Source organism: Pteropus vampyrus, unplaced genomic scaffold, assembly GCF_000151845.1.
Source record: "Pteropus vampyrus isolate Shadow unplaced genomic scaffold, Pvam_2.0 Scaffold7, whole genome shotgun sequence".
NCBI lineage: Eukaryota > Metazoa > Chordata > Mammalia > Chiroptera > Pteropodidae > Pteropus > Pteropus vampyrus.
This window is the reverse complement of record NW_011888788.1, coordinates 13,044,067-13,058,671: the sequence shown is the minus strand read 5'-3', so window position 1 is coordinate 13,058,671 and position 14,605 is coordinate 13,044,067. Positions and strand designations below refer to the sequence as shown.

The 14,605-nt window shown below is 43.1% G+C and overlaps 1 protein-coding gene across 1 annotated transcript in view; it reads right to left on the bottom strand.

The window, feature by feature from the left end:
- PCSK2 (proprotein convertase subtilisin/kexin type 2) overlaps nt 1–14,605 on the bottom strand; it is a 258,735-nt gene that overhangs the window by 36,809 nt on the left and 207,321 nt on the right. The window contains exons 7-8 of the mRNA XM_011371282.1: nt 13,834–13,922; nt 5,878–6,053 (exon numbers count right to left, since the gene is read on the bottom strand). Coding sequence (XP_011369584.1) covers nt 5,878–6,053; nt 13,834–13,922 — 265 coding nt within the window. The remainder of the gene's footprint in view (nt 1–5,877; nt 6,054–13,833; nt 13,923–14,605) is intronic.

The window sequence follows — 14,605 nt, the reverse complement described above, 5'->3', positions numbered from 1 at the left end:
AGTCACTGTCATGGATACTATTCACTTTCAAGTACTCAATTTCCCATTTCCTACAGTGTTTCTGGGATCCTTTTGTTGAATGCATGAATGCTAAATGGCCTGAGGTGTGAGGTCTTTACTTAAAATACTTAGAAAAGTTGCCCTCTACAGTCTTGGGTAACTTGCGACTATGGTTAGAAAACTTGTAATTTTGGGGAAACACAAAACCTTAGGGTTTCAGGTGATTTTCTTCTTCCCAAAGGCAAAGCTGGCCTTTTGTTGCTGGTAGAATAAGTGTGTAGCTAACTGCTGTAATTGAAGGGAAGCCAGCCAAGTCCTCTAATCAGCAGTGTGCTGGCAAATGTGTAACAACCCATTTCAAGTTACCTATGTGATGTCATCAGGAGCCAACTCCAGCTTGGCACTGCCCCAAATGCAGAAACATATTCTCTCCTACTATTACATCATGAAAATTTTTGCCTGCTTTTCTTCTGAGGGACTATGTTAGAGAATGGAGGATGGATCTTCTCAAGGTTCCAGAGGAGAAGAAAAAAGTTGTAATTGGATCAGCTATCAGCCATCTTGTCTATAAAAGAGAGAGCCTGGTGACATCAAAGGTAACCTACAAAAGTGACCATGTTCTTTCCATATTGCTTGAGTCTGGCCAAATCTCTTTTTTGACTGCTCCTTCTGACACTGGAAGGTGTATTCGTTTTCTAGGGGTGCCATAACAAAGTACCACAACAGAAATGTATTGTCTAGCAGTTCTGGAGGCTGGAAGTCTAGGATCAAGGTGTTGGCAGGCTTGGTTCCTTCTGAAGGCTGTGAGGGAAGGATCTGTTCCATGCCTTTTTCCTAGCTTCTTATGGTTTGATGCCAATCTTTGGCATTCTTTGGCTTGTGGAAGCATCATCCCAATTTCTGCCTTCATCTTCTCACAGCATTCTTTTTGTGTATGTCTGGGTTCAAATTACACCTTTTTATACAAACACTTGTACTGGATTAGGGGCTCACTCTGCTCCATTGTGGTGACCTCAACTTAACTAATTGCATCTATAATGACCCAATACCAAATAAGACCACATTCTGAGGTTCTGGGGGTTAGGACTTCAACATATGAATTTTGGGGTATACAATTAAACCCATAACAGAGGGGAGCATATGGTCTTATATTTCTGTTTAGAACTTTGAAAGAATTCAACATCCCAGAAGAAACTTCATCAGAGGGCTGAAAAGCCAGCATGAGTATAGATGACTGTCACTTGATTTTATTGGGATAGAAAAGGAAGGGGCTCTGTTAGCAATCTTCTGACTATCCTCTGACCTTTCTAAATCTAAGCCTTTCCAACAGAACCACATTTCTTTTTCTTTTCTTTCTTTCTTTTTTTCTTTTTTTGGAACCTATTAGTGGAAGGGCAGTCTCTCCTAATTTGGGGCCGAAATTCTCACTGAAGATTGGAGTGGGAGCAGATGGCAGTTGGGGTAGAGGCTGACAGGTTGTGACAACGAGGATGCTGATAGGGCTCTGTCCAAGCAGAAGTACCACATGAACATAATCCTCAAGGAAGAGGAAAAATGAACTGAAGAGGTGAACACACAAAGCCAGTGAGAAACAGGCAAGCCCTGTGACTGCAGGGCCCTACTAGGGAGCTCCACACACTCTTGTGGCCAGCATCCTGCAGCCCCCTTGGGTCCAGAACATCTCTCTGGTCCCAGTCTGTGTGAAGTCCCGCCTGGATCCATTTCATTGCTCTCATTACTCATGTATCCTACAGCAAGAAACCCCTTTAAGTTGAGCTATCTGGGCCTCTGTTCCTGCAACTCAGAGACAAATTAGCGCATATGGCTCAGTCATCAATTCATCCAATGCACCACCCAGATGAGGACATGCAAAGCTGCTACTTCCAGAAAATGAGTCACCTCCACTGCTCTTTTCTACACATTGTGGGCTTTTTAAAACAACACATTTTATGGTCTTAGTATCTTAGGTTTACATGATGGATACCTTAGAGATCACTTAGAGTGGCACCTCTCAAACTTTAATGGGATATTGTTAAGATGCAGCTTCTGATATATCAGATGGATGAGTGGGGTGAGGCTGAGATTTTGCATTTCTCACAAACTCCCGTGTAGACCAGCGACCACATTTAGAGAAGCACTGTTATAGACTATTTCATAGAAAAAGAAACTGAGGAATGGAGAAGTGACTTATCTAAAGTCCCACAGCCAGAGAGGGACAGTACTGAGGTTTGAACTCAGGTCTCCCAACTCTCAAGCTCAGTTCTCCACTTATCTGAAGATGTAGTTATGGACAGGCCAGCAGAAAAGCTGCTCATTCTGAGTTATGATTCCATTCATTTAGTGCCCCATGTGCTTCCTCCCATGTGGAGCCTGTGAAAGGTGTGTTTGGAAGAGAAATCGTGGCTGGAAAGATATAAGGGGCTTGAAGGGCCCGGCTGTGTTCCAATAAAAGTTTATTTGCAAAGACAGTTAGCTGGTGGGCTAGACTTGGCCTGTGGGCCAAGGTTGGCTGAACCTTGCTCTGAGGGGTTGCATGTTGTTTGACTTACTGTTTACTATTTGTTAGGGCCTAGATGCTGTCAATTTTTGTTCAGCGAGACACTTTAGTCCATTAAGACTAGGAATGTGTGTAAGTGAGCAACAATCAAAGGATCCAAGTTAGATTTTTCATGCCTAAATTTGACCTAATTAAACTGAGCTCATTTCATAAATTCCTTTACAAATTTTACATTGCTTAGTATTCAGAGGCTTAGATTCAATGTGATTACAAATAAAGATGCAGGAACAAATGCGAAGAAATGATTGTGGAGGCCATGGATGGTAAAGAGAAGAGAAGAAAGGGGTAGCAGTAAACCTAGCCGAAAAATACCTATGCTGTTCAGCACAAACTTAGTTCTGAGCTTCGTGGCAGCCAACGAAAAGAGCAAACTCTAAGAGGTTAACATTAGGGTGGGTTCCCAAGAAGCAGGGCTGAGGGACTTGAGTGCAGCAGCTGTATTGAGGGAGAGCTCTCAGGAGAAACCTGTGAGTGAGGGAATAAAACAGGAAATGCAGGGGAAGGAGCCCTCAAATGATGTAGTTGTGAGTAAAGTATTGACCTGATTCACTAAGGACTCTGGAGCATAAATCACAGAGCAGAGTGGTCTCTGCTGGAGACAAGCAGGCTGGCCCTTTCCACCTGGAATCAGTTCCTCACTGGCTGTGGACTGCCTCCTGTGTGTGGGTGGGGGCAGAACCTTCTGGATGAGAAGGTTCCCATTAGCCAGGGCAGTTCTACAGGGAAGAGGCAGCTGTGCCATCAGCAGCAGCAAACAGAGCAGTGGAGTGGGGTGTGCGAGGGGCCACCAAAGGCTTCCATTACAGTTAAAGATTTCTATATGACTTTTAATCTTTCTACATCAAATTTCATTTATGTGTTAATTCTACCTATTTACTGAACAGCTGATCTAGCATGTTTTCAACTGCTAAGTTATTTCTGAGGATGGATAGCTGGAGAAGAAAAACACGTTTTCAGATCTCAGGAAATGTATAGAAAAAGTAGCCTTCACTATTACCAAAAAGACAAGAAATAACAAGTGTTATTGAGCATGCGGAAGAAAGGGAATCCTTGTGCATTGTTGGTGGGAATATAAACTGGTACAGCCATTATGGAAATCAGTATGGAGGTGCTCCAAAAAATTAAAAATAGAGCTAACATATAATCCAGCAAGCCCACTTCTGAGTATATATTCATAGGTTGTGAAATCGGTATCTTAAAGAGATAACTGTACCTCATGTTCATTGCAGCATTACTCACAACCTAAGTGTTCATCAACAAAAGAATGGACAAAGAAAATGTGATATATACACACACACACACACATATATATATATATATAATGAGATATTATTTAGCCATAAAAAGAAGAAAGTCTGACATTTGTGACAGCATGGATGGAATTTGAGGGCATTTTGCTAAAGAAAATAAGTCAGACAGAAAGTCAAATACTGTATGATCTTACTTACATGTGGGGAATCTAAAAAAACCAAACTCATAGAAACAAGAGAGTAGAATGGTCGTTGCCGGTGTTGCAGGAGGTAGGGGTGGGTGTTGGGAAGATGTTGGTCAAAGGGCACAAGATTCCAGTTATATGATAAATAAGTTCTGGGTATTTAATGTAAAGCATAGTGACTATAGTTTAAAAAAAATACAATAATGCTTGGCGTATTGTAATTCTTCAAAAAAAAAAAAGAAAGAAAAAGAAAAGAAAAAGTAACCTTCAGTAGTTCACTCTAATTTTCTTCGATATTTTTACCTTTCTAGGCTACTGTGAAATACAGTGTTTTGTACATATATCTCTTGTAGTGTTATAACTGTATAAGTAATGAGCTTATGTATTTTCTACATACAAACTATAAATAATTTAAACATATATACATAGGACAGATGCATTTTATAATTTATTTATAATAATGCTAGTCTATATATCTAAATATAGTTATAGCCATTTCATCTATTTGAAATTTGTCAAAATTCAAGAAGCAAAATTTAAAAATATTCCTAAAATGGATTTCCAAAAGTCCATATTCCAAACCTCATACACTTGTCTTTCCCTCACTTAAGACCTGATTACTCTTACTCTACACACCATTGTTGCAGTCTTTGGGATGTGATTCCCACGTGATGGCTGAGCAGATAAGCAGGGAGAGGGCAGTGATGTTAGCCCGATGGCAAGTTCAGTCCTGAAAAAAGACTAAGTGAGGCAAAATGACTTCTCCCAGCGGTGGGTGTTGTGGCACCAATAGGGGGTAATTCTGAAATCAGCACATCGCAAGAACATGTGAAAATACAATATTTTGGTAATTCAAATCACGAGTCTTCCAGCTGAGGCCCAGGAATGGTGGAGCAGAGATAAGCATTCTCACTGGGCGGGTCTGAATTCCTGACCCACAGAATCCACAAGCCTAGTAAAACCTTGTGCTTTATGTCACAAAGTTTTAGGACGGTGGCATTAAGCGTCTATAATGACAGGGACAAGAACCAATCCTTTGTGGGGCACTTACCAGTGCCAAGCACTTGCATATTTATCTCACACAACGATCCCAGGTGGAATGTATGGTTATCACCATCCTATAGGCAGGAAAACTGAAGCACAGTGAGGTCATCTCTTGTGGATAGACTCAGACCTGAATGGTCAACTGGGACCATAACCCAGGGAGACTGATCCTGGAGCCTGCTTCATGCCTTGTCTGGGGTGGCCCCTACCCTGAGATCGCAGAGACGGAATCTCCTTTCTCTGTGTAGCTGCTGACGAGCATAGTGACCAGCGTTTTCCCGCTGCCCTCCCTCTGAAGGCTCTGCCTTGGTCGGATCTCCTTGGCTCTGTCGGTTGCTGCACTAATGTCAGGGAACTGCGGCCATAGGTACACGTGGCTCAGACCTTCTGCCTGAGAGCACTGTGGGTTCACAACTCCCGCTGCTGCCCCCTGAACCACCCAGTTTGCGCAGATGCCCCTCTGCCTGCAGGCTGCTCCTGGCCAGGACTGGCAGGGTGAGGGTGCTGTTCAGGCCCTTCCTGCAGGGACCAGGGCAGAGTGGGATCCTCCTTCTCCCCAATCCTTTGCGGGGGCCAGGCCCACGTCACCTTCTGTGTCTGAAGGCGCTCCCTGCCTCCTCCGGCTACCTCCACTTTGTCCTTCACAGGTCAGCCGTCTAACTCCATTTTGGGATCCATTTCTCGCCGGTCTTGAGTTAATGCATAGGGTAACAACCCCACCTTTGCCCCTGCCCTGCCCCTTCCTCCTCTGTCATCACCTCCTCTTACCCCCTATGTCCCCTACTTCTTCCTACTCCCCAGGTGTTGGACCAGGGCCTCATGGCAGCAGGAACGACTTTACCTTGTTCACACCATCGGCCATCGCCTGGAGCGTGAGCTCTCGGGGCCCATCCACCGTCTTCCCATTGTCTGTGGGGCCCCAGCTGGCACTGTAGATGTCGATCAGCTGGGGCATGTGGCTGATGGAGGAGGCCTCTATGATGTCCGTCATAAATGGCTGGTCCAGCATCCGGATACCTGTGGACACATGCGGGCAGGGAAACACAGCGTTTTGGTTCCCAATTCACAGGAGACAGGCGGGGAGGAGGGCTCGGTCCTGGGTGTGGCTGGAGGGTTCTCCATCCCAGGTGTCCTGGGGGACACTGTGCAATCCTGAGTACAATTACAGCCTCAGAAGATCAAGAAGGAGGCACAGAATGCCCACCCAATCCTTTCTGAACCTCTACCTTTGCTTTTCCTTATGTAACTATTTGTAGACAATTTTATTCCCCCAGCAAACTTTACCAGAATTCCCAATGGGGGAAGAGACCATCTTTTTTGAAGACATAACCGATAAGCCTGTTTCCAAGTGGAAGGTCAGGCTCCAAGGACTGGGTGATGACTGGGGTCAAGTTTCAGAGAAGAAATAAAGCTACTGTGCATTACAGTAGGGGGAGGCAATAGATATTAAATATTTAAGGAGAAATCCTAGAGGGCAGAGGGCAGAGGGCAGCGGGTGGATGGGGTTAGAGACAGCGCAGATACAGGCAGGTCAGGAAAAGAGAAGCTCCCAGTTGCATTATATCTGAGAAAGAACTTAGGGGAAGACAGAAATGTTGCATGGGTTATTCTGAAATATACTAGTAATGGGGTGGGGTGTGTGACGTAACCACCTCCTCTTTCTCTTCTATGACATCTTTGTAAAGTTTGTGCTACTCTCTGATGCTTTGTGGGAGTGACTTCTTGCTGAGAAGTTGACGAGGAGCAGAGTCCTGCAGTCCAGGATTGTGTGAGGGGTGAACTTGAGCTGGGCAGTGGCACACAGGGAGAAGGAACATGCTTGTGGGCACCCATGGTTCATGTTACCCTCTCTGTCTGTCTGTAAAAAGCCTCTCAAAGGTTAACTCAGTAGCAATCAAGGGGATGGGCATTCTGTCCCTCTATCACTAACCTCAAAACATTGCTGTTTGGAGCCATATTGTTCTTTTCCTGATACACTATTTTGTGGCAAGGAGCCTAAAATTTTGGTATATTTGACTAAGAGATTTGGTATATTTGACATGAGATTTTGAAATGCAAGACCTGGGCCGTACATAGTCAAAGCTTGGATGCTGACTCTCCTTACTCATCATGGTCAAGGACATTATTACAAAAGTGTCGCTCTCTAACAAAGTATGCAAATTAGTTTCTTGCAACCACTCAGATTCTTTCAGGGCACATGAAATTGCCTTCTCTCTTAACGAAAGGTCTCTCTTTCCTCCTCAACTCTCATAGCCCACCCCTTGCACTGCAACTTCCTCCAGGGCGCACCCTCCTCCTGACTAACCTATGTGTCTAGCAGGCATTTCCCCAGAAGGCTTTCTGGGTCTAGCTCTCCAGGTCCTCCATCCATTAGCATCACACTTTCGGCTTTCCATTACAATTGTTTATTTGTGTGTTTCATTCACCACCAGATAACAGTCTTTGAGTACAGGACACACATCTGCTTTGTTCACTCTGTGTCCCAGGGCAACAGCATGGTGCTTGGAATTTATCTTAAGCTTGATAAATCTTTGATGAATAAATGCTTAATATTATTACTTTATTTAGTTGATTTTTCTCCCTAACAGAAACAAGTTCAGAAGAACAAATAATAACAGGTCCAGATTTTCCATCCTCTACCATTACCTTATAAATCAAGTCACCATTTTTGTCAAAAAGTATACAATTATGAGTTAACGTCTTTTGTCCTGGAGGAAGCTCATCTAGAATGAGTATAGTCTATTGTTTGAACTTTCTGAAAGCTAAGTTTTATGGCTCATTTTATAAAGGATAGGAAATTTCAAACTCTCCCTTTTGTTTTTGGTCCATCCATATTTTTAATTATTTAAAAAGGTCATTCAACAAAAGTGGCCAACAGGTGACAGAATAAACCAAATAATGCAGTTTCTTCTTTCCTCTTTGTGGATGGAGAAACATTACAGAGAGGCTGGTATTCACTTTCCTGCAAGGAGAAAACTCAGATGGTCTTGAACTTGTCTAGTGCTCAGATGACCAGGACTGAACAGCCACCTCAACTGGAAGGTGAGAGAAATTCAACCTTGGCTAAAGTAGTCCTGGATGGTGCCACATGCCAGCCAATGACAACACTGGATTTTGTCATACAGCCAGCGCGTGGTGCATCCAGCCATGCCCTGTACCCTTTCTCTTTGCAGCTCTTGTTCTTCTGTCTCTTTCCCTCTTCATCCCCTCCCGGGCTCCCCTTCTGCTGCACAGAAGATCAGAGCTGGTGTGCATTAATCTTCTGACTGTTTCAGCATCAAGGGAGGCAAGGGCAGCCACAGACTGAAGCAAGGCTCTCATTCATATTCAGGGGCCAGGCATCCGACATTCTTTTAATCTCGTTAAGCTTGAGAGGAATGAGGCATGCATTAATTGAATAAGACACAGCATTAATTTTTGCAAGAGACTGAACTATTAGCAGCCAAGACAGAAGCTCAGGGTGACCCAAGGGATTTTAGGGAGGGCCTCACCTCTTTCTCTGGGTGCTGAGAGAGAGAGAGAGAGAGAGGGAGAGAGAGAGAGGGAGAGAGAGAGAGAGAGAGAGAGACTAGAGAAAAGGCAAGAGCATGAGAGTGAGAGGCAGGAGAGGTGAGACCTGGGAGCTAGACCCAGTGTCTTCACATTCATAAAAAGCTCTACTGGCTGATGTGATTCGATGGTGAGGACTCCAGGCCTGATCACCGCCTTAATGACCAGTGGTGACTCTGCATCTCCTTCCTCCCTTCTTTTAGGGTTTGAGCCCCATGCCTGCCTGCACTGCTTGTACTGTTGGAGCTCTGGGTTCTAGGGGTTCATGGACCAGGGAATTTGAGCTAAATCCTTTCTGTGTCTAATCCTGTTACAAAAGGTGACCTTGTACCTGACACTAAGAAACGCTACAGCCTCCCACAAACCTCAGTGTCTCTAATGGCCACCTTTTGTGCTTATGAATATTAGTCTGCAAGCTAAGGAGCAAATTCACACTGATCTAGGTTTTAAGGATCTGAAATGTGTTAATCATTGTGCTAATGGGTGATTTTTATTGGTTATTTAAAAATTCAGATAAAATATGTATAAACCCTTGGAAATGTTATGAGTTTTATTGGCCAAATATGTGGAAACAGTTCATTGCTGGTAGACAAATTCCAGGGTATTTAGACAGTGCTCATTAGTGTGGTTCTCAAACTCTTCAGAATCTTTGATTAAAGGAAATCTCATCCTGAAGTCCAGTGCATAAATCTATATTCTCTGGCTTAAAAGGGAAGGCAAATAAAGTCAATCTGTCCTAGTTTACACCCTGAGGCTGCTCTGAGAAGCTCTGCAGAAGCTCAGGTGTGGTGCTGTAGAGCTCACACCCTCAAGTCACTAGCCGTGCCTCACCCCAGTTATTCTCTGCCACCATGCTTTGTTTCATTCCTACCAGCAATCATTATCTGATATTATCATGCTTATTTGTTCATTCTCAGAGTCTCCTCTTAGACTGTCAGCTGTGTGAGGGCAGGTTTCTTGTCTGCAGGCTCATTGTTGTATCCCACCATTTACGGTAGAGCTGGGCACATAGTAGGCACCCAACTGTAAGGCCCAGGTCTCCCTGGAACTGATTTGAGTGAAATAAAGAAAAAAAGGTGAGAAGGTGCTCATGGAAGAGGAGATACTTTAGCTTTCCGGGTAGAAATTTCATTAGCTTTGGGTCCTTAGAGCCTCCTGCCCTTAATCCCTCTACTCCAATCATCCATGCCTTCTTTCATTTAATGATTAATCTCTTCTGCTTATAATGGGTTTCTTCATTGGCCCTTCTTCTCTTTATTCCTTCCTTGCTTTCTGTCATTCGGCAAATACAGTTTGAGCATCCACTGTGTCCAGACTCCATGCTAGCTACTGAAGTGAGAGAAAACAGACATGGCTCCTGTCCTCATGGAGACTGTTGTCTCTCTGAGGAGGAAGATATTAATGAAATAATTATGCATAAGAATGTGCAATAACCAACAGTGGTTAGTGCTGGGAAGGAAAAATCCTGCATGCTTTATCAAATATAGATAAAGAAACTGGTCTGGAAAGTGGTGTTGGAGAAAGCAATGGGAACCTGAGAGCTGAAGGATGAAGAGGAGGAGGTCAGGTACAGTATAGGGAGGAGGAAATCTGGGCAGAGGGAAGATCATATACAAAGGCTCAGTTGTAGAAGGAGTTGGCTACACTTTCTAGTTTATACTTGCTAGGAGGAGTTATCTAAATTATACTTATCCAGAGACTAACCATGTATGTACAATGAAGGTGGCACCACAAATCAAAGGAACAGGCTGGATTATTAAATAGATGGTACTGGGAACATTGACTCATTGTTTGAAGAAAAATAAAACTGGACACTAAGCTAGCATGACACACAAAGCTGGAATTTGGATAGGCTAATGACCTTATGTGGAAGTTTGGGAGAAAATATTTGCATCTACTAAAACTGATCAGGGGCTAATATCTAGAATATATCATAAATGCTTGCAAACAAACAAGAAAAATACAGGAACCCCAATGGGGACATGAGCAGAGTTTGTAATATAAGAGAACCTAAGTGGCTAACAGGCAAATAAAGAGATTCTCAATAATTTTTTTCCTTTTTTACCTTCAGAAGACTCATTTTATAATCTCATCCTCACTCTCTTTTATTTTTCTTGCCTAAGATTCTACAGCACCTTAATTTTAGCCTTTTTTTGAAGGCAGGGTGGAGAGACACCCAGGACCAGGGAAGGACTTGGGACATTGCTGCCAGTATCTCCCCAACCTGTAACTCAACACCTTGGGACTGCGAGAGACTAGCAATGATCTCAGTTGGCCACCAGGTGGCGATCTACACAGTCCTGGGGTCCCAAAGCTCCTGAAAGGGAAGATTTCTCTGGAAGGTTATGCTCATTTAGAATAATAAAAAACAGCCAACTTTTAGAATTGTCCACCAGAATGAACAAAAATTTCTCCTAAATATGTAAGGTTGAGGAACCTGAAATTCTGCTTTTGTTGGGATTCTCAAGTTACAGTCCAGTGTGTCTTCCTGACGAATTCCTTTTTTGCTCCTCTGGGGAAGCCTAGAGAACCCTGGCTGTCCTACAGGGCACAGGACAGGGGACTAGAGCTTCCTGGCCCTTGAGTAGTTAGAACCAGCATTAGTGGTTACAGAGAAGCAAAGCTGGAGTTAAGGAAGCAGAAAAGGGGAGAAAGGTGGCTGCTTTGATGAGAATCTTTGTGTGGCTGGGCATGGCTTCCACCAGTTCTGGGCTTGGTTTCTAGAATCTCAAAGCATTTCTGTGAGGGTTTCAGAAAACGCAGGTCATGTCTTTGAGGTGTCAGGCTTCATTAACTCACCTTTGGGAAGGGGGGTTAGTCAGCAGGTGAGGCAGAGGCTGTCGTGCTGTGCCTGGATCCACCGGCCCCATTTGATTGTCTGCCTGGGGGTTGTTCTCTGCCTTAAGAGTTCTACTCAGCCCACGTGAGCTAACAGGCTAGACAGGCCAGGGTGTTCGTGGTCCAGGAGACGTCCTCACCAATGAGGGATGGCAGTTGGTGGATAAACGCCTCAGCCTCCTCATCTTGGGGATGCAACTCTGAGGGGGGCCCCCATTGTCTCTCAGAGCCGCAGCTGTCCATGGGAGCGACTGGCTTATCTACACTTACTTTGTTGGCTCCTTTTTGCCATTTTTCCCTCACTCTGGCTTCCTGGGATCGATCACCTCCCAAATAAACTCCTTGTACCTAGAGGGAAGCAAAATTTGCCACCCCAAAATATTTCTCTCCAGCACAAAGATTATTTTATTTTTGAAAAGCAAAAGAGTCAAGAAGAACCTTTGACCTTCCTCTTACTGCCTAAAAGAATTTAGATAGAGGGCTCCCTAGAAAGGAGCTCTCACCATAAATAACTATAATGTAATATGAACTCTATATGGTAGAGAAGACTTAGAAATCAGAGTCTGCTGATTTCTAAGAAATCAGTGTCCCATTGTCTCTGTATGGCCCAGAAAACATTTGTTTATCAAAATTTGTTTTTCCATCTCTCTGTGAATTGCCTTTCTCTCCTTCAAAGTTCCAAACCACTACCCCCTTCTCCTTAGCTCAAGATGGCATATAAACTTCAACTGCATGATTTTTCCTTGGGCCCCATATTCTTATGGATCCCCTGTATATATGTATGTAATTAAATTTGGTTATTTTCTCCTGTTAATCTCTCTCATGTCAATTTAATTCTTAGACCAGCCAGAAGAAACTAGAACGGTAGAGGAAAATTTCTTCCTCCCTTACATACCCAAATTCTCAATCTCATTTTGCTTTTAGGAAATTCAAATAAAGAGAGCAGGAGAATTAGGTACATTTGATGAGCAGCTCAGATGTTTTCAGACAGATAACAGAGAAAGTGATAGAGGAAGCAGGTGGGGAAAGGGACCCCAATAAACCTCTAGAATACTTTGAGCTGCTCTAACTCTTAATTTTTACAGGCAGTAAATCCAAGAATCCCTTTTTCAAAAAAAAAACCAGTTGCTTGGGGTGTACAGAGGCTTCAAAAACTATTTTGAAGACAATCATTGTGAATGAGAAATCCAGATTTGAATTTTTCAGTTGCCTCCAGTCCTGTCTTGTGAATAGAGAGCCCACGTCACCTCAGCTACCACCCTGGTACAATCCTAGCTTATAAAATATTAATCGGGTGATATTCTTTCCCCTGAGCTCATAATGGCTTCTGACATTTTAATGCCAACATTTTGGATGCACACAAAGAGAGCAGAAACCCAAGGGCAAAGCCTCCTCTATTTACGTTTCAGAACCTTCCAGATGTATTCTTTTGTGAAATTCAGCACCCAGCTCAGGCAAGCCTCTTAGCAAACAGTTCTGAAAGAGGTTAATGGTAGGTTTGTACAGGTTGCTCTTGCTTTATTTAGGCCCCTGGAAATTTAAGCGTCAGCACAAAGTATGTTTATGGTTCCATTAAATTGCCAGGGAAAAAATATCAAGACAGTTGTAAAAAAGGAATAACAAGGTTGGGTGACTCAGCCAAAATAAATTAAGAAAAAATTTGATGCAAAACTTGGAATGAGCCAGGAGCCACTTCATTCTCTGGCATTTTGTTGAAAGATTACGAACCCCTCTCTTTCATCCTCTTTCTTTCTCTCTTTTTTTTAGGGGGGTAGGGACAGGTGTTGCTTTCTAAATTTTTAGTGACCTAATACCCTCATTTATAAAGTCCCCTGTGAAGATGGAATTGCTAAATATCCTTCTTGTAGAGCTTAATAAAAAGGTTCCAGGTAGAATGTATTTCCTTAAAGATGAGATGCAAAACACAAAAACAAAAAACAAAAAACCATTTTGAAGATTCTTAGTATGTTTATAACAATTTACATTCCATTTATATAAAGTTTAAAAACTGGCACTAACCAATATTTGCTGTTAGAAATCAGGATTGTGGTGATTCTTGTGTATATGGGTAGTAACTGGTAGGGAATGCAAGGAGGACTTTTGGGATGCTGGTAATGTTTTGTTTCTAGATGACCACATGTGGTATGGCCAGCCTGTGAAAATTCGTTGAGTTGTAAGTTTGTGATCTGTGTACTTTTATGTAATTATATTACATGTAAATAAAAAATTTAAAAGTTTATTAATATTGCCATGTAGATTAAAGTTAAAATTTTTTTCACTCTCGCTAAGTCCCAGACCCCTTGCTGCAAGGTAGTTTTCGCCAGGCCCTGGCCAGCCTGGAGCCCAGGCCGCAATGCGTTTGGGACTGACTGTTGGGAATGGGGTCTGCTCTTTGGCAGGGACAGCTTACCTGCGACCTTGGAATTGTATGCTACTCCGACTCCACAGATATTGTTGTTGGCTGCAGCAGAAACTTCCCCTGCACATCGGGTCCCATGGCTGTGGAGAAAAATAAAGACAAGTTACATACAGCTTCAAAAATCTTTGGAGGAGTTTCCTTAAATTCTATCAATTGGAAGCAATTTGGTTCTTTTCAACAGCTCATTTAGCCTGGAGTCAGCACGTTCCCCCACCCCCTGCCCCATTTCCATCTGTGTATCCTAGTGTCCCCTTTCTTCCCCATCCCCGTTCCCAGATGCCTTCTTGACCTCGGCTTGTTTCTACCAAAAGAGGCTTCTTAGAACATTTCAACCTTGAAACGTGATCTTTACTTTAAAATTTGAAGTATCTTTCTGCAGAAATTGCACTTACAGGTTTCTGGTGAAAAAAAAAAGCACAATGTAAGACAGGTTTGTGCTGAGTGGAACAGCTCCGACTTTTTTGAAACACTAGAATTGTGGGCTGGTTTTTAATTTCAAGGCTAGTCCATCTATTGGGATGTAATGCTGCCTGTCAGTTACAGGATAATGATTACGTATCTTTTTTGGATAGGGATTAAACATTCATATTACCAAGTCTGCTGGAACAATGTGACCACGGCCTACTGAAGGGCTGGGCGATGAGGGCAGACTTTTCCACTCACTATTCAAACTCTGGTTTAGAATAAGGAAATGTGGGTACAGGAGCTGACTGGCTAAAGGGCCCTAGGAAGTTCTGGTTTCTGCAATATTGACTAGTGTATT